Here is a 20617-nt window from a genome sequence, read left to right on the forward strand (position 1 = left end):
AAGAAAATATTTAATTATTCATACATCTAATTCGATACACACCAACAAATGTAGTGTCCTTTCATTCACCGAAAAGGCTTTCACAGACACAGAAAAGTACAGTATGTCATCCAACACAGCAAGATTACTAATGTTTTGGGTCAATTACAGTAGATCCGAACTTCCTGTTAGACCACAAAAGTCAAATAACAGAAATCAAAATAGATTTATTTGGGCTGCGGGAGTAAAAAGTGCTCCAATCACAGATATAGAGCATATGAAAATCCATTGTATTAAAACATGTTTTACAGGTCTCTGAGACTCCATACAGACCTAAAGTGGAATTTTCTCAAACATGTCATCAGTTCAAAATCATTTTTATGAGCAATTCTTGTAAATTTAGGAAAAGCCATGAAGTATCAAACTAATAAAACTATGTTATGTGTATTCTTTGAGCTCTTAAAGAGGATTCGAGTTGTGCAGGACCCCAAAACACAAAGTCCAGCATGACAAAGATTCACTGAATCATCCCTCCCGGTGTTTGCTAGAATCCAAGTTTTGATCTCAGCCTCTGCTTGAAATCCAAGGGAGAAGTGTGAACTTCTGGCCAAAGCATGAGGGAACGGCAGAGGAATGGAGAGCGAAGAGAGACCAACGCTGGAGGAAAAGTCGCCTTTTGAAGTTGGCCAACAGAAAAGTTTTGATTCAAGTCTCCCACATCTGTCTGCTGCCTCGTGCAAGAATCCTGGAATCCCCCACCCCCTCATCATCACTGTGTCACACACACGCACATGCACACACATACGTACACACACAAATGCAGAGTCAATTCAAATCCATTGGCACAGAGCATGAAAACAAACATTTTGAAGGAAGTTCTAAAGCCAAGTGGCAGATAAGCATGGCTGCTAACTGAACATGAACATTCACACACACACACGCACGCACACACACACACACACACACACACACACACACACACACACACATGGACACACAGTCGTACACTTGGAGCAGAAGCTAATGGCATGAACTGACACTGACCTAGTTTCCAATAGCGCAATGATAAAGAGAGAGTGGAAAGATGAAGATTTGGAAGAGGTAAAGGAACTCCAGGGCATGTTGTGCTTGAGGATGCATGTGAGTGTGTGTGTGTGTGTGTGTGTTTCCGCTCAGAGATGCCTGCCAACAGCCAACAGTCCACACACCCATCAGAGCTTCAGAAACAAGCCGTCATGCTAAGCCGGGGTAGAGGGCTGAGGCCTGAGAGCAGAGGGAGGTAAAAGCTCAAGTAGAGCACTGCTGAGGAGTGAGGCGATCACTGTGGGGGTTACACACACACTCATCTATTCTGCACCGACTCAGGCCAACAGCAACTTACTGTATACTCATTTAACCGAGACTCTTGGCCCGCTCCTTTCCACAGCGTGCCCTCACTGGTTCCTGATTTGTGGAAACAGGAAGCAGAACCGGGCACAAAAAGCAGTTCATCTCTTTGTTTTTGTGCATTTGTTTGCAAACCTCACATGACTCTCTGTCTCCTCCTCTGCGCTGTCTCTGGAGGAACATACGTGTAGATTTTGGCATGCCTGTAACTCCTGCAACATAGCCCAGTCAGTGGCCAAGTCTTGTTTTGTTTCCTCCCAGATCTGAACTCTGTGTGACTCTGATAACATTGAAACGAGGAACAATTTCATGCTCTTCTACTCTGGGCGCTTTTTATGACTTTAATTGTTCCATTAAGGCACTTCAGGGTCTGGGAATGCTTTGTCATAAGTGCAATGTGTGTGTGTCTGTGTGTGTGTGTGTGTAATGTTAATGCCCTCAGGCTCATCAGCACTCAAGTTTATTCTATAAAGGAATTCAAAGAGATCAGGCTTTTTAATGCTCTGGATCTGAACCAAAGCCACAGAACCTGAAGATTATAGTGAATGTTTATCATTTCCTGTTTCACAGGCTGTCATGTCACTGGCTGGGTTCAAGGAATGCACACACATACAGTAACAAATGCACATACAGCAAGGTAAAGGTAGAGTGTCTACTGTAGTTTCAGCTACAGACTTTTAATTTCTTAGAGCCTCTAATAATCAACCTGCTGACCAAATGATCTTTTATCTGAAAGCTTAAAACTTCTCTCGGTATATTTTTGTAAAGGTGGAACAGGGAGCTCATATGCAATAATGTCTGCATTTATTACTGGTAATGATTAATTTTATTAAGGGTGTTTTTACAACTAAACACTGGTGACTTTGTGGAAACTATTGGGCATTAGTTAGCGAGTGTCCTTGTTTTTTATATGATTAAAAGACTTGTATATATAGTTGTAATAGATATTGTAACATTTAATATATGTAATAGCATTTTAAATGTTTAAATGGTTTCAGATACTGTATATAATGTACAAAAATGTGTGAACTTGTGCAATGGATTCTCCAGTAACAATTACTGTATACATCATTTGATTTAATATAAGTGTTGTAACATTTGTACACATTTGCCATAACCCTCTTAAAAGAAGTTTGAAATATAGCTGGAAGGTAAAATAAGAGAAAATGGAGATTGCAGTGTCAGTCCAGCTTCCCTAATAGACTTGCAGAAAATTTAACGCCTCTTTGGTACTCAACACAGAGTATATTGACAGCGTAAGTGAATATTGAGAGTGATTTCTTTAAGCTGATCTGAATTTATGACTAATTTATTTCATAGAGGTGCCAAAATTCATTCTAAACCAAAAAAAAATGATGTTGCGTTGACTTTTTATCCTGCAGATAACATCTAGAAAGATTGTTGGATTGGCTGTTGCCAAACATCAAAGGTTAATAGATACTTTCTTCAAATTGTCAAAATGTGTTTTAATGGTACAACATAAAGTATCTGCCTTATGAAAGTAGTCATTTACTGATTACTTTTTAACGATAATCACTCCAATAATCATCCCACCTTGTGTTTCTAAAATTATCCTCCCAAAATCGCTTTTACAGTTAAACCCACAGGTTGACAGCTGCTGCTCTGAGGGGTCAGAGGTCAAATAGTGACCTCACAGGTTTGACAACATGTGACCATCAGCAGGCCTCACAAGTCTGAAAGAATGGCGTCATTCCTTCTGTATGACTCAGAGAAAATCCAGAGGGACATAATGACGCTGGGAAATAACTTCACTTTGCTTGGAAAATCACTTAATTTCACACTTATGATAGCTTTCATGTTAACAGATGACTGTAATGTCTGATTCATAGTTTGGCAAGAAGACACTTTCGATTTCTGTTTGTTTTCTGACTGAACCAGATAAGACAGTGATAGTATTACTGTATTTAACTTTGAAGCGTGAAAGAGCACAGATAACATTTTCTGTTTTTCGTAACAAAACAAAAGAAGTCCTCTTTGATACCCCAAAAGTTGTGGATTGTGGGAAGTTAAAAAAGCATGTGGGTTGTGTGATTACATCTGACAGAATTATCAGAACAGAAAGGTTTTCAGTGTTGTTTTTCTTTAGATATCCTATCAGTGTTTATCTTTTTTGCATCGGTCCTCAGCATAGCTGCTTCTTTCACCATTAGCTGCCAGCGGTTCCCTGAGCCTAGCCTAATAAGCTGCGCTTAGGGTGATTAATGTGGGCGAGACCCTCGAAAAGCCTCTCTCAGAGGACGCTGAGGGCCACAGCCCGAAAACAGTCAACTGCATACTTTCAGCACAAAGTCATCTTTTATTTCACCAAAATGTGCAAGTGACAGACTGTTGAAAACCAAGGGAGAAGTGTTGCAGCAACTATTATAGAATGTTTACTGTGAATCATTTTCACTGCTCCTTCAGACACACCTGTTTTATTAACACTGAAATAACCAATGAAATGCAGGATATCATTTAAATCTGTTGTTGAGATAAATATTTTCCATATTGCATAAACATGACATGTATATGATTCTGGAGGAATGCAACAACCACATAAACAAGACAATTTTAGGCAAAGAGTGATTATTTCCTGGTATTTGATCTGTCAGGAAATTGTCTTGGGGCATGTTGAAGGTGAAGGTGAAGACTGATAGCTCCATCTTGTGGCGTAATGAATCCCGGCTGTTAAAAAAGTTTATTTCCTGATTTTCATAGTGATTATTTTTCCAGGTGTGGACTCAAATGAGTTAACTGCACTCATGATCTTTATGAAAGAAAAAGTCAAAACATGTCTTTTTTTTAGCTATCAATGATGACCACGTGAATTGTGAGTCATCAGATATTACTTTTAAAATCACAATATAGAAAAAGGAATTTGAAATGACAAACTGGAATATAAAGTAATGGAAAATAACAACAACAGTTTGATGCAGAGAGAATTGAACATTTAAAAAGTGAGAGCATTGTGCTATGTAGTTTATCCGAATTTATTATACTTTATAGAGGTGCCAAAATTTAAATAATAAACCCAAAGCAATTATGGAGATTTAATTTTTAAATACTATAGTTATTTACAGCTTAACATCAGTGACAAATGATTAGATTCTTAATACAGAATGTCCAATAATGTGCTAAATATATAAGCCAAAATATTTTTTTATCAGAGAATTTGATTGTGATACTTAGTACTACATTTATACTTTTGTCTCGTGGTTTATCTATTTATTTATCTTATCTATTTGATTACTGGCTGATTTTCTGCTGTTATCTCAGGAGATAATGGCCTGTACTTCACTTTTAAGGGTGGATCAAAGAGTCTGAAAGTGTCTTGCAAAGCATTGTACCTTATCATGATTATTCTTTCTCATTTGTTATGTTCTGTCTCAAATGAAAATATCCATAATCAACAGTAAAGACCAGGAGTAGAGCTCAAAAAACCCCCACTAAGATTATGTGAGAGTGCAGAGGTAAGTCCTGTTGTGAGGGTGGAGGGCCAACACCATGGAGCATCTACAACCTGCAGCTAGTAATTCCATCCAGACACTACAGCGGAGGATTTAACAGTTTGACTTGCTCTGTTTTGTGGTATGTGATTCAGTAGAAACACTCAGGATTTCAGAAAACCTGAAACCTCGTGTGCCTCTATTGCCTCAGTTCAAGATTCCTGCTCTGATGTGTGAAATTTGCATGAAGATTGACATTTACATCTACGTACATTTACATTTACATTTTGTCATTTGGCAGACGCTTTTATGCAAAGCGACTTACAAGCGTGGCAAGACAATCAAGCTTTAGAGAACAGGGACTCAAAAAGAGCCGCGGTACAAGTTCTCATGTACTGTAGCTGACCAGGTACAAGTGCAATGGGAAATAGCATTAGACAGAAGGTTGTTTTAACTTTGGCTATGTTTCCAAACTCACAGTAGATTTAGCAATAATGTGATTTTGATCTCATGGCTCACTCACAGTTTGTGCTGAACCGAAATTGCTCTCAAGTTGCAACATGTGCCCAAGAAGTAGAAGCACAGTAACATGTATAAGATCACACTGTTTCCTGTCTGCAGTTAATAATGTGTGCATCTTAGTCAGAGTGCTTTGGTCACATTGATACCAGAGTGTAAATACAAAATTATTTCCAAATTCAATTATTATTTTCATTCAGTTGACTCATTTTTACTTTTTAAAATGTTTCATGAGCAGTTTTTGAGCTGAAATAATCATGAAATTTGGAGGACAAATTAATGGAAATTCGTATGCAGTTACAACCTCACTGGAGACGTCACTGTGAGCATATTAGAGTAGCAGTTAAACAAGCCGTACTAGCCATGGAAACTTTAACATCTTCAGAATAATGTAAATGCCTTACTGGCGATGTGTTATCATAAACAATGCTTTGCCAAAAAGTACTCTGTTTGTTTTTTTTCATGAGTGGAAATGAAATTCAGATACTAAATGTCTAGATGCTACACAGATATGAAAGTTTGTGCCTTGTTTCTATAGGAAGAAAAAAAAGAAAGGAACACATTTAAACTTTTCCATTTTTCCATATAACAGCCAGTCACATACATTGTGTCTTGGTGAACAGTATGTATTGTGGCACTCATTGCTGGACTGGTAGCTGCCATAAAGAGTGATTAAAATTGATTAAATCTTCTTAATTAAATAATGATGTCAGGTTGTGTTGTCATCTGACTATTCCTTAAAGGATGTCTTGGTACATTTTATTAAGTAGAGAGCAGGGATTTGAAACAGGGTCGTTCACTGGTATAGGAATGAATAAAGTTGATTTTCTTGTGATTGAGGGTTTAAGAAGAAAGACATTACAGATAATGCAGAGGTCAAATAATTAATTAAACTGTAAAAGAACTGAAGATGTATTTTATTACCTTTTATAGGGAGCAAAAATCTCCATTTGCATGTTTGCCACTTTATATGAGAAAGAACATTTTAGATTCCATTTTTAGACTGCAACAAATGAGAGGAATGAAAGGCTCTTTTCAAAAGTCAAGCATGGGAAAAGACAACACAGAACGACAACAGATAAGACAAATATGACACAAGACAAATTTAGCATGTAAAAAAAAACTGATTCTGAAAGTCTGCCAACATTCTCGTAATTTCCTCCCGACGCCAGTGATTGTGCTTAGACTGTGTAAGCACCAGCAAATTCAGCCTGAGAAAAAGAGACAGGATGTTCTGCAGGCCAGAGGCTGTTCTCAACTAAGTGTGACTTGTGAATTTACGCAGATGTAGACGCCAACTTATTACATCCACCATACATATACTGTATGGTGTGTGTACTTGATGGCCCACACGTTGAGAAGACTTGGTTGATTTGATATTTTCAGGCAGCTAAAAATGTTGAAAAGTTTAGAGTTTTGTTGCTTGGCCACATTGTGCCTCAGCTCCGGAAATGTTAAGGACAGCTGCTGAAGGCTAAGATATGCAGCCTTTGAATATTTGTGTGTTAGTGTCTCTGTAGGATGGGCTGTTTAAGACACAGCTCACTGCTCCCAGAAACGATGGGCATCTGGCTCTCCATGTGGAAACGCACCAGGTGACCGACGCTCAGGAACACCTGATCACGGGTCCGTACCTGCTCGCACAAAAACACACACACACACACAAACAATGAGCTTAAACTTTGAGTCCAGTTGCTTTTCTCCTCTCCTCATGCATGCATACATGTATGTAAAAATCCAACCTGTCCATGTGGATCAACCAGCAGTAGATGCCGCACGGTGGCTCCCTCCATACCGCTGAGGACGTACTGACCAGAGGCGGAGCTGCTCTCTCTGACCAAGAAATCTCCACTACATGTGAGAAGAGACTCTGCCTGCTCTCTTCCTAACCTGGGATGAAGGACACAAAGTTACTGAGAAAGGAAGATATTAGAAGTTACTTTGGGGGCTTTATTCTATGGTGCTGTTGAATTGTACTCAGGTATATACTGAGAGGCGGTTTTCCACAAACTACAGCCTCCAAAATGACCATAAAGTTGAATTAACACCTTTAGAAAACAATTTCAACAAAAGCTTAACATTATACATGCTGCAAGCGTATGATATTATAGCAGGGCTGTTGTTTTTCTTATTTGCTACTTAATAATCTGGCAACTGAGTGCATATTCGGTCATAGACACAATTCATTGATAGTATAATGATTATCCACCTGCCATGAAACCAGCCCTCCTCCTGGATCAGGTCCTGGATCCGTGTCTCAGAGTGAGGAGAACACTGTTCAGCACTGAACTCAGATTCCACTGATGGAGATGCAATAGAAGAAGAATATAAGAATACACCAAGGAATATGAGTGGGTTGAGATGGTCTAATAACAAAAATGGCTGCATTTTGACAAAATTAACTTGTTGCCTGTTGGCTTGATAGGGGGCAAAAACTCAATCAAATGGAGTTTTATGAATATTCTGAATAATCTTGAGGCAATAGAGGTGGCGAAAAGAGTCAACAGCTAACTCGACAGAAAATTCAAAGCTGCAATCAAACATTGGAGTGAACCATGACAGTGTCTAGGTCTTTCTTTTCTTTCATTCGCTGCCATTATAACCAGTTAATGCTTCCTTGCAAACACTGTGTTGTAGTGCCAATTGTATTAAGTAAAAAAACATGTTTTTAGTTCATTTGTTTTTCGATATAGCTGCTAGGTGAGGTAGCAGATAATGCTACCCATAACAGTTCTTGTTATGGGTGATAATTTCCATCTGGAGATAATTTCTTCAGGCCTCTACTGTTTTGAAATGTGGTTTAAAGTGTAAACTAATGTTCAACTTTAGTTTAATTAACCCTTACATACTGTTCAAGTCAAAGTTAAACCATTTTATATTTGAGAGCAGTAAAAACACCCTTTTTTTTAGCCTCAATATTACCCAGAATATTCAAAAATGGAAATATGCCTGCTCTCCTCAATAGCCCCACTACAATTAATAAGTCATACTTTAGTAACAGCTTTGTAGTTGGCAGTACTATAAAAAAATCTGGAAGCAGATAAAACTCATCAATCATTCTTTTGTAGGTGGCCTAGATGATACTGTCCTCTCCATTTGGAAACTGAGAGGTATCTGTAATATAGGTGACCTATATATTAATGGGAACTTTGCCTTATTTGCACATTTACGAGCTGTTTACAACATCCCTGCATCAATTTCTTTTCAGATATTTACAAATTCGAGATTATGTCAGGAAGCATATGCCTCACTTTGAAATCTTGGACAAGCATGTGTGCCTGGAGGCAGTAAATAAATCTGATCCTGTTGCTCGTTTCCCTTTTTTTTTTTTTTTTTTTTATCAGATCTTGCATAACAGCTCTGTTGAACACAGCAGGACATAAACAGGCGTGGGTGGACGAGCCGAATGTACAACTAAAAGATGAGGTCTGGGACGAATGTTTAAAGAGTATACGTGATTGTTCGGTCAGTGTCAGACATAATCTTACACAGTTTAAACACTACACAGACTCTATTATGAGAAAAGTTACATAGCGTTTTTTACTGATGTTTCACCTGTTTGTAGCACATATTGGAAAAACATCATTCATTGTTTCTCTGAGGCTTTTGGGAAGTTTTGGGAACCTGATCCACTCATAGCCATTCCTGGGGCAACAAGCTCCTTATCTTTTGCCAATAGCTATGAAAAAGGGTCTGTTTTGTTTGGAATGGTGATTGCAAAAAAGTTAATCTTGCAAGTGTGGAAAATGGAGTCTGTACCCATGTATGATTTGTGGTTGAGAGAAATGGCAAACACATTACATCTAGAGAGACTAAGAATTTATGATGAAGACAGAGGAGGCGTGTTTGATGAGATCTGGGACCATGAAGGCCGACTGAAATATTTTCAGAGTAAGGACTAATGTGTTGTGTCCAATGTAAAGCACCTTACTGTGTATATTCCTTTTTATTTTTATTTTTTACTATATAAATACATTTTTATATTTTTTAAAGTAGAACTACTGTGTATTTAATTTAATCATGACTGTGGTCATCATTATTACCAAGGATGTGCTGTGTTTGTTTGTTTTTGTCTTTGTTTGTATTCTTGCTATGCTCTCAAAAACAATTAACACATTTTTTTAAAAATTGAAATATCTCAACTTTAATTTTTTTTTGTACAGCTGATGCACATTTTTGTAGACAGTGTTTGACCCATATTTATACACTCTCTCAGCCCTCTGAAAGCTTCATTAAGGATTAATCACTCATTTATCAATGTGACTGATTATTAATGATTTATTAATGATGACTGAGGAGGTATTTATGTATGAATAATAGATTTGTGGTTCATTTGTTGTAGAGAATAATTATGAATATGGGATACTGTGAAGGGTCAGATTATGAACAGTATGTCAGGGTTAATTAAAATGTATTAAACCATTATTTAATTCAGTGTAAATTGTTCAACACAAATGGGATTCAGTTTAAATTTAGGAGTGAAGCACTTTGATAATCTTAACCCATAATTGAATTCTTGTGCTCAGAGCTACAATAAGAGGCACAGTTGTGTAGTTTGAAACATTTCAACTTGAGACGGCAGTGTGCTGATAATTTTTACCTGCAGGTGGAGCTGAAGTCTCTTCTGTGATGGAGCAGTTCTCATACAGTGAAACAGGCTGAGACGAACAAACCTGCAACATCACCAGATGAGTCATTCGCACCAGACAGAAACCCGTGCATGTGTATGTATGTGCATGTTTGTTCAGGGGCAGTTATGGCCTAAAGGTTCAAGATGCATGCTCATGACAAGAAGGTTGCTGACTCGAATCCCAGACCAGCAGGAAAGGAATATCAGCGTTGTGCCTCCCTTATTACCGACCACTGAGGTGCCCTTAAGCAAAGCACTTCAAGCTCAACTACCTCTGCTCAGAGGCTAACTGAGCAGAGGTAGAGGTAATCTGGATTCTAGGAAAAGAGCATTTGTACTCAAGGAACCTAACCTGAATTAATAAAGGAAGTAAAGATGTTATATGCAATGTATGTGGCTGCCTGTGACAGATTCAATTATAATAATATAATTATGACACACAACATCTATTGCATGTCTGTACAAGAAGAGGGATCCCTCTTCTGTTGCTCTCCCTGAGGTTTCTTCCATTTTTTCTCAGTTAAAGGTTTTTTTTTTTTTTTTTTTAAAGTTTTTCCTTATTTGAATTGAGGGTCTGAGGATAGAAGATGTTGAATGTTGTACATATTGTAAAACCCTCTGAGGCAAGTTTGTGATTTGTAATATTGGGCTGTATGAATAAAATTTGACTTGACCATTATTTTACTTTTCAAATCATCTTACTGTCATTTTAAAATTGAACAAAACACACAATCTAAAACTGAAATATAATGCAGAAAATATAAAACCATTATAACATTTACAACTCTGTTGAGTAAATAAACAATTCACATCCAAGAACTCACTCCAATCACTTCATGTCATCTCAAGAAGAAGGCATCAACGTTTCAAACCAAAACAACTATCAACACAAGGACCTATCTATTTAGGATCTATCTATAGCTTGTGGTCTCAGGCTTGCTCGGTTTTTGGTTTAACTACTGTTTCCAAGGTCAAGAATTGATAACTGCCTAAAATATTGTCTGTGTTATGGTATTACAATTCACTCTTACCCTCTGTGTGCCAGCATCCTGTTCGTTTTCTCCCTTTGTGATCCGCAGGTCCACTATTCCACCAGGAGGTGGTGTCTTTCCTGGAATCACGTTATAGTAATTCTGGTGCTCGTTGACTTCATCATCCCATTTGTCTTTCTGGTTTGTTATGGTCTCCTCTGGGCTCCAGTTGCTGCAGATTCTTACCGCTAACCTGCACAGAAAAGATAACATGATGACATAATTCACATGCATATATGCATAAAAAAATCAAATCATTGTGTTAATAAAATGACAGAAAATAATGAAAATTATTATTGTGTTGATGTGTAGTTGGGCAAAACTAATTCCTTGTTTTGTCTTGCTTTGTTTTCAACTACTGTCTACTTAAGAAAAAGAACAGCAGCAAATTCTCACATATGGGGAAATGGAACCAGGAAATATTTGGCATTTTTGCTTAACAAACAATTAAAGGATCAGTGTGTATGATTTAGTGGCATCTAGTGGTGAATAATGCAAAAGTCTCTCTCTAGAGCCAGTGTTTGACTTGCTGTTCTGGGCTACTGTAGAAAAATGTCAAGCTCGGTGGAAGAGGACCCGCTCCCTATGAAGATATAAAGGGCTCATTCTAAGGTAACCAAAACTCAACAATGCTTATTTTTTTAGGTGATTATACACTAATTAAAACACATTTATGAATATTATATTCCATTTATGCCGAGTCCGTTCCACTTGATGTCACTAAATTCTACACACTACAACAATCAATTACTCAACACATTTTTCAGCTCTACACAAATATATAAACAAAAAACCAAGTAACACAGTAATAGGACACAATGGATCCAACTCTTAAAGTTCAACATTTGCATTTATATTTGAGACAACGACACTGAACCCCTGATCAGATGGGTGAAATATACAGTCCATTCAAACAGGACATGTGGCACTTTATTGTGTTGCATCACACCAAAAAGATAACCAGACAGAAGGCTGACCTGGGATTAGTGGAGTGGAGTGACGGCGTGTGGCTGAGAAGTTGGCGGAAACGAGTCTCAAAGGCCTGACCGATGCTGTTGATGACCTCGCTGGCCCGACCCTGCGGACACTCCAGGATGTGACATGCTGACAAGAAGAGAAAGAGAGATGATTATTGTCCATAATAATAACAGTAAAAGGTTGCATGTTTACATGATGAAGTGATACCCAGCTCATCATAATGAGCACAAATATGTCCCATACCTCTCTGGTTGACCAGGTCCTTAGCAACATAAGCAATGTAGTCTGCCATGTCCTGTAAAGAAATTGAGAGAAACATTTTTAAAAAGCATGACTTAAAGGTATTCTCAGTGTACACAGACATAAAGAGAACTTCCTGACAGTGTTGTTGTGTAGCTGAGCTTATAATCGGTGCATCTGGTGGGTTTCGGATCTGTAGTCAGCCTTTTGATTAATATTTTTTGGGTGGCGGTACATTTAATCATTAGAAAACAAAGCAGACATTCCCAGTTAATGATCATCCATGTGTATCCTCTGTATTAATTAATTCTTTCCCTATCAGTGGTTCCCTGATACTAATACAAGAGCAGAGTCAGCTGAATATGATTCACCATAGAGCCTCAGTGGCAGATTTTAATTCCCCTCCTATCTTCCATGTGTCCGAGCCAACTGAGCCGAGGCTTAGAGCACACTACAAGATTATTTGAGCTAATTAATTAAACAGCGAGCTATAATCCCATCCATAGCTTTGCCAGGGTTGTGTCTCCCAGAGAGAAACGACTTCTCTGTTCTACCTAATCTTTGGCCGGTGCAGCCTAGCAGTGTCAAACTGGCAATGAAATATTACAGTGTATACCCAGCGTTTTTTTTCACTGTTTTGAGTTGCTAACCAAGACATAAATAACAGTTTTTGTTAGTCAAGCAGTTTATTAAGTGACATTTGACCCAGTCAGAGGCCAATAACGGACATGTCCTGCTGGCTGTTCAGACATTAACAGTACTGAATTGATTTTTTTTTTTCTTCTGGCTATTGTATTCATTATCGACATCCAGGCTACAGTGCAGGAACTTTTAAACTCAGGATGAATAACCCAAATTCTGTCAAATGGAAATAATGTGGACACGGACAGAAAGAGAGGGGAAATAGATAAGAGAAATTAGTTTGAAACAGACTCGGTGAGGTGCAAAGATGATGAAAGCGCATACTGCAGAGGCTTTGATGGTTGTATTAAGAAAGAAAGGTTTTCATGATTTGTTACTTGCAGTAGCCATTATCTATATGTGGTTAATCATCCCATGCAGTCATGTATCTTCAGCACAGAGTAAACGCTGGTGGACTGCAGAGCTGACCTCGCACCACCAATTAAAAGTAAAGAAAGGATCAAGAGTTGGGGTAGGAAATAATTCAATCCTCCACAAAATTGCAGCAAACCAAGCAGTAATCAAACTAAATCAAATTATGCGCTGTGTATGTGTGTGTGTGTGAGACAGAGTGCACATGCTACCCTGTTTGTGTCTCTGTCTGTCTATGAATATGTTTGTGCTTATGAGAATAAATACATACTGGGTCTCCTCCCGAGGCAAATGAAATGGCCTGCATGGGGTGGTGGGCAATCTTCTGCGAAAGAGAAGAGGAGAAAATAGAGTTAGGGGAAGGTTTTCACTCAATGCCTCAGTAATTCAGATGTGTGATAGGTCAACAGTCATAATTTAGTTATAGGATAAGGCTGGTGATTTTCTATATTTTTCTTATTGTCAACAAATCTCATGTGCAGAGCCAAACCAACAATGAACTGATCCTACTTACAAGTATTGTGTGTGTATCCAAAGCCGGATATATCTTATTCCTCTGTGCCGTAGACCTTCACTGTTGTCCAAAAACTTTTAAAAACATGTCAATGACTCACATCATTGCACTGGGTGACGTGTTCCTTCGCCCTGAAGACTGAGGTTACGGTATTAGAAACGGCTCCAAAGACTATTTACTGCAATTACGTTTTCAGTCACAGGAGAGTAGTTCTTTGTATGACAGACATAACTGTGTACTGAAGTTTTTTGAGAAATTTACAATGTAGTGCAAAGTCAAGAGGTTATGATATGTAACACAACAAGCTGTAGAAGCACTGTAAATAGAACCGTGTTTCAAACTGCATGCACAGTTTGCGTCTGCCATACAAGGAAGTACCCTCGTGAGACTGAAAATATCATTGCTGTTGTTAGTCTTTCGAGCCATTTCCAAACAAACTATCATAACAGTAGTCTTCGGGCGAATTAAACTGTCACCTAGAGCAGCGGTGTGGACGATGGAGGTCTACGGCATAGAGGAATACACTTTGGATACATGCACAATACTGTAAGTAGAATGTGTTGGTTTGGCTCTGCACATGAGAAAAATATAGGCCAGTCTTATTCTTTGAGTGTGTTGAAACTGTTACCTGTAAGGAAGAGGCAGTGATCAGAGTCATGCTGTCTGTGGAGACAGTGAGGATGACCCTGCTCCCAGAAAACTGCAGGTTGATTTGACCCAGAACAGCAGACAGTCCCTTGAATGCAGGCTGACGATGACAAAAATCAGTTATTGTAGTTGTTTCTGCGTTGATTGCATTTGTGTGGGTGCATGTGTGTGTGTGTGCATGTGTGTGTGTTTGTGCGTGTGTGTGCCTTACCCTTTTAATTTTCACTGCTGTCTTGGTGGATGTCCTCTCACACAGTCTGCTGATTGCCTCTCTGCATAACATGCCGGCACACACACACAAACACATAGACACACACACACACACATACACACACACACAGGGATTATAAACATACACACTCCAAACACAGAAATACCTTTGTAAATATGTGAGTATCCAGTACGCCCTGCTGACATGTGACTTGCATGTGAAATTATCAGAGGAAGGAAACTACATTACAAAAAGCTCATCTGTAGTAAGTCATTATTTATTAAACAATGTATTTGGAGAAGTGTGATATGTGTGGGTTGTTTTACAACCAAATAAAACCAAAAACACATTACAAACATAATATTCAAAAGTAGCACTATATGTAGAGATGGAATGTACTTCACTTCTCATTTTATACTACTTTATATTTGTACTACATCACATTTCAGAGGGAAATATTGTACTTTTCACTCCACTAGATTTATCTAAAAACTACAGTTACTTGTTACTTTGCAGTTAACATTCAAAACATGTGATTTAACTACCCTGCAGTCTATAAAGTGGTCAGAAATAGCTCCACCTCATCCAGCTGCAACAGTTATATGATGCTTACACAGTCACGCATCCATAATGATGATTCAATATTATAATTATATAATAATATAACACTGACAGCAGCCATTCTTCAGCTTAGATTTCTTTAGTGCTGTTAGAATATTTTGATGATGTTACTTCCCTACTTCTACTTTTACGTTTGAATGCATGATGTTTACTAGTATAGGAGTTTATTTTTTACATTGTGGTGTTGCTACTTTTAACAAAGTAAATGACTTCTTCCACCACTAACTATAGCCTTAAACTCAATTATACTAAGATTACATTTAGTATACACCTCTACAAAATAAATGACTTCTTCCACCACTAACTATAGCCTTAAACTTAATTATATTAAGATTACATTTGCCACAGAAGTAGAATAATCAAAACAAAACTGACGGCAAAATAAAGTGCAGCATCTGCACCACCAAAGTACTGACACTGAGCATTACAAGGAAAGTCCTTTAATGGGGGCAATTTTTAACATTGGGGATATGTAGCTGTGTGTACACACTCTACTTGACAACAACTAGCAAAATGATTTAATTGAATCTGAAATTATTGTTTACAAATATTAAAAAATACAGACATTAGACCAAAAAATACAAAAACTGCCGAGACAGAATTAGAACAAAACATTAATGTTAACCTAAAAAAGTCTGACTTATCACAAAAATAATCCTGATATATGATCTCAAATTGAGGCTGTAATTCTACAGAGCTTTGCTAACATGCTTATCTTCAGAGAGATGACACTTGGGTCAGAGAGGTCAACCTCCCCCCTCAAACACCCACACACACAAAAGTAACATCTCACTATATAGGAAGCAAGACTTTTTCCAGGAAACGCTTTTTCTTCTTCTTGAAAACAACTTCTATGTAATGGATTGAGGACTCTCTCCCTCTCTCTCTTAATAAGACTATGAGATATCATTCGGAGGAAATTCATCTAATTGGATTTTCTGCCCCATCATTCAGCAGTGCTGTTGTGAACAGAGGCTGCTGTGTACATCTGCGTTGTTGCATCCTGCGCTAGGATGTCAATATCAAATGATGAGGAGAAAGCCCCGCTTTATGAAACGTTATACATTTAATTTGATTTCCCCCTTTGAAACATTTTTTAAATAAGCCACACATGTCTTGCTTGGCAAATATATATTGTGTATGAAGTCAGGCAGTCCAGTTAAAGCGTTTTTCACTTTTCTTTTTCTTCTTCCATGCATGTGCAAAACATCACCTTCATTCATGCATAAATTTATTTTGAGACCAAGTCAGCAGTTAGATGTTCATTCTATGTATGTGCATGTGTCTCTGCATGTGTGTGTGTATATGTGTGTGTGTGTGTGTGTGTGTGGTGGTAGTGGAGGGACCTCCTACCGTGTGACTTGCATTCTTGTATCAAAGTCGAGGGTTCTCATGGACTGGGTCACCTCTACACTACCCATGTACTAAGAAAACACAACAGAATAGCAGTTACAAACTCATTCAAATGTAAAATAATATGTGTAGAAACAGTTCAAAGTCCTCAGACATAGTGCTGATGCAGGCAATGTTTCTGCCCTGTTTTCTGTCCTAGTCCTCCTCAACTTAAGTTGCCTCCCATTGGGGGAGATAAATAAATTGGACGAATTGTGAGATGACTATTGAGAAAGGATAAAGCTATGAAAAAAACTGTCTTCTACTCAAAAGCATTTATTTTGTCTGACTTTTTTTTTAATTAATTGTTTTTTCAAATTTATTTTCTTTTAATATTTTCTTACTGTTTCCTCTTTTAAACATCTAGTAGTAGTAAAATAACAAAAACATTGTGCTCAACCAAAGACACGGGGGACATGCGTGTAACCAAAGTCAAAGTCCAAAGCACAAAAAATGGGTTTGCACACCCAAATCAATTACATATTTTCTTTTTATTTCATTTAAATTGTCTAAAACAAGCACAGGAGAAAAAATGCCTTGATGATTTGGCTATGCCTTTTTCAGCGTGCAACCTTCAGCAGAGGAAAATCACTCTACAGTAGTAGTTGAAGTCTTCATAACCTGCATACATATGTAACATGCAATGAGATTGTTACATATTGCATTTGGCTTTTAAGGGGTCACAAGCCAAAAAGCCTGCAAACCACTGGACCACATCTTACTGGTAAATAGGTTGAAACATTTTGTTGGTCCCTGAAAGGCCCTGAACTGATCTCAGGCTTAGCTAACATGAAGAAAGTTTTTTGTTGATATTGATGTACATGTTTCAAATACCCATATGGTGTTCCGCAAGGTTCAATACTTGGTCCTGTCCTTTTTCTCTCATTATTCATGCTTCCAATCACTTCCAATCGCACAAATTATACATTGTAGTGTGAAACTTCATAATTACACAGCTTTCACACCAAAAGCACAAGTTCAACATTATGCAGACCAAGGCCATTATTTCAAATGAAGCAACATGAGCAACGCTGATTTTCATCCAAATTCATGACAGCGACAATTTTACAGTTACTGAAAGACTGGTGGAAAAGTTAATTTTGTGCATCTCTGAATCCCTAGAGTTCTTTACTCTCTTGTCCTACTTGGACTTGAGCAAAAAAAAAAATCTCAAGCATGACAGAAAATACCGGAGAGGACAGAAATACAAAGTTAGAAAATTAATAGTAATTATTTACCTTATATTGCAATTTGTAGCATTCTAGTTAGCTGCTTTAAAGGAAAATGTGCCGCTCTTCATTTTGCGATCTACCCCGCATAAATAGTTTTTGCATTTAGTCTGAAACAGTAGTTATGCAGATGACACCCAACTGTATGTATCTGTAGTGTCGGATGACACCAACAATCTAAACTGATCCAATGGCAACAGGTTCAATATACAGCAAATAGTTTAGGGATCATCGGCTTGCACTTTGTCAATGAAGAAATAACAAGAATCTAATCATATCTTGTGTTTCCCAACGAAAAACAATCTTTTCATGCTTTGACTATTGCAACACTCTTTCTGGACTACCGAAGAAATCATTTAGAAAGACTGTGGCTTGTGCAAAATGCAGCAGGCAGAGAACACGTCACAACTATATTTGCTCCTGACTTTCAGAATTTTAATATTTTATTACCAGTTTAAAAGGCTCTTATTTTTGCGCATAGTTGATTTTCTCTTCTTCTACACTATGAAAGTCTGGTTTCAGTTTTAGAGCACTTTAGTATGAGTTTATACTTTATTTATAACTGTGGAATAGCCTGTAAATAGTTGTCAGACATGCAACTTCTACAAATTCCTTTAAGAAACAGTGTGGGACGTCTTGACACATATTTCGTTGTAAAGACGAGGTGAAGAAGATGGAGGAGCAATTAACGCAAGCAGAGACTGTCTCATTCGGGCCATGTGCTCGGATACACTTTGGGCAGTCCTACTTCTATTGGTCATGAGCTTCAGCAGAGCAGGCCCTATAGGCTGGAGGCAGGATGAGTAAGTCCACTGATGGAGACCAGACTTAAATCAATACATGTGTGTGTGTATATGAGCGGGCGGGGTGAGTGGGTGGTAGTGTAATGTATGTGTGTGCTTGTTTATGGAGGACAATCAGACAGTCCGTTCTCATTTCCAGCAGTGGTCAGCTCACAAACCCTGCTCCTAATCACCCATGCGGACACACCTCCGGTTCTAGGACAGCATGAGCTCTGCTGATACCGGATACATTCATACACATGCACTCACTCACACACACACACACACACACACACACAAGCACACAAGCAGAGCAGATCTAGAGAGGAGCAGAGAGCCAGGATGAGTCACTACTGCCTACATAGGAAGCTCTATCTGCGAGGGAGGGGGTGAATATACGAAAGTGAGTGTGATGGTGTGGATAGAGCACAGGGAGACAGAGCGTGTGTGTGTGCCCTGTGTTCACATGTGTGTATTTGTATTGGCACTGGTAGGAATTAAACTGCGTATCTCAACTGTCAATTGGGACCCTAGAAAGGAGGTTAGCTGCACTTTCCTGCATAGTTCTTGTCATACAGTGTAAAGTGAAGAAGCCTTACACACGACACAACACTGATATTTTAGTAAGGTTTCAATACACAATTTTAGTCAAATATTCAAAGTAAAAAACATGAAGAATAAACAGGCAAGAAAACTCCCACTCACTCTGAGTAGGAGTCTGCTACACAACCAGTCAGATTTCTGTTTGTGCACTGTAACATGTGTGGTGACAGGTACCTTGATGTGATGGTGAACCGCTCTGTTTGTTGTCCCCACCACTGTGCAGTCCTCTATTGCAGAGAAAGTCTTCAAACAGCACAGACCACCTTTGTGTTGGGAGCAAGGAGGACAGCCCGGGGTCCAGGGGAGGCTGGCCATCCGATGCAGGGTGATGGGTCTTTTTGTGCGGTGCAGAGCCGAGTGAGTTAGGTTTTGGACAGTGGATAGGGGCGCATGAAAGGAAGGCTGGCTACAAAATCTCTGATTATGTCCTGAGCCCCACTCTGATCTGGACAAGGGTCTGTCAGCATGTCCATCAATGGTTCTGTCCCTGGGTGTGTTTGTCTGTCCCCTCAGGCCCCGCAGGGAAATAGGACTTTGTAATCGGATGTTGGCCACACGGGGGATGAAGTCCCTCAGGGTGGATGGCCCATGGTGTTCAGGTGTCCCAGGATCCAGCTGAGCAAAATCAGAGTCTAAGCAAAGGTCCCTCTTCAGGGGCAGCATTTTTTGGGGCCGGTCCTCCAGAGACGTCAGCGAATCGTTGCGCAGACGACTGTATTTGGTGCGCTTCAGCATGCCTGTAGAAGAGTGTTACAATAAGATATGCAGCACAGAGCTTCTCATGTACTGATCGTATGTCTGTAATGGCTTTAAAAGTGATAAGCTACCTGGTAAGAGTCCTGTCTGTGACTTGAACCTGGGTAAGGTCTGTTCTCTCATAATCAGGGAGCTGGACAAAGCAGAGCACTGGGACAAATTGAAAGAAAGAAAACCTTCCAGGAATTAGACAAAGAATTACAGTTATAACATACAGAGGTTATGCTTGATGAAACTGATTTCAGGAGAGACAGCAGAAAAAAAAGAGAACCATAAAATGCATTAAGTTGATAAATTTGGTCAAATTGCTGATCAGCTGACATTTGGGAAATTATCTTAGTGTCTGACAGTCTGTCCTCAGCAGATTATTAGATGGTATGGCGACTGTCCATTACACTAGATTCAACTCACCAGCGTGGGGCAGGGGATGTCCTGTGTAGTCTAAAGTCCAGTCAAGCTGAGAGCAGTCCCATCACACTGACCCATACACTTTCTTGCCAGGTTTTCCAGCTCTTCTTCACCTCTGCTCCACACCACATCAACTTTCCTTCCCTTTCTCTTTCTTTCTGAGGCGCAGCAGAATTGTGCAGCTTTTATGA

General features: G+C 38.8%; 1 protein-coding gene across 1 annotated transcript; it reads right to left on the reverse strand.

Annotated features, from left to right (window-relative positions):
* Positions 1-6097: 6097 nt before the first annotated feature.
* On the reverse strand, positions 6098-20163 carry LOC122988610 (SHC-transforming protein 1-like). Its single transcript, XM_044361059.1, has 13 exons — positions 20090-20163; positions 19437-19999; positions 16610-16680; positions 14636-14696; positions 14405-14524; positions 13534-13587; positions 12213-12264; positions 11969-12095; positions 10992-11184; positions 9931-10003; positions 7540-7630; positions 7073-7220; positions 6098-6964 (listed from the first exon to the last, which is right to left on the reverse strand). The coding sequence occupies exons 1-13, from the start codon at positions 20139-20141 to the stop codon at positions 6836-6838; spliced, it is 1734 nt and encodes a 577-aa protein (XP_044216994.1). The 5' UTR covers positions 20142-20163; the 3' UTR covers positions 6098-6835.
* Positions 20164-20617: the final 454 nt, after the last annotated feature.

The sequence above is a fragment of the Thunnus albacares genome, chromosome 1 (genome assembly GCF_914725855.1).
Source record: "Thunnus albacares chromosome 1, fThuAlb1.1, whole genome shotgun sequence".
NCBI lineage: Eukaryota > Metazoa > Chordata > Actinopteri > Scombriformes > Scombridae > Thunnus > Thunnus albacares.

Coding starts and splice junctions, on each gene's coding strand:
- LOC122988610 (XM_044361059.1), bottom strand. CDS start 20,141: ATGAGAGAACAGACCTTACCCAGGTTCAAGTCACAGACAGGACTCTTA. Junction 12,265..13,533: donor TTGCCTCGGGAGGAGACCCA/GTATGTATTTAT, acceptor ATTTCTTTACAG/GACATGGCAGACTACATTGC. Junction 10,004..10,991: donor AGGATGCTGGCACACAGAGG/GTAAGAGTGAAT, acceptor GTGATGTTGCAG/GTTTGTTCGTCTCAGCCTGT.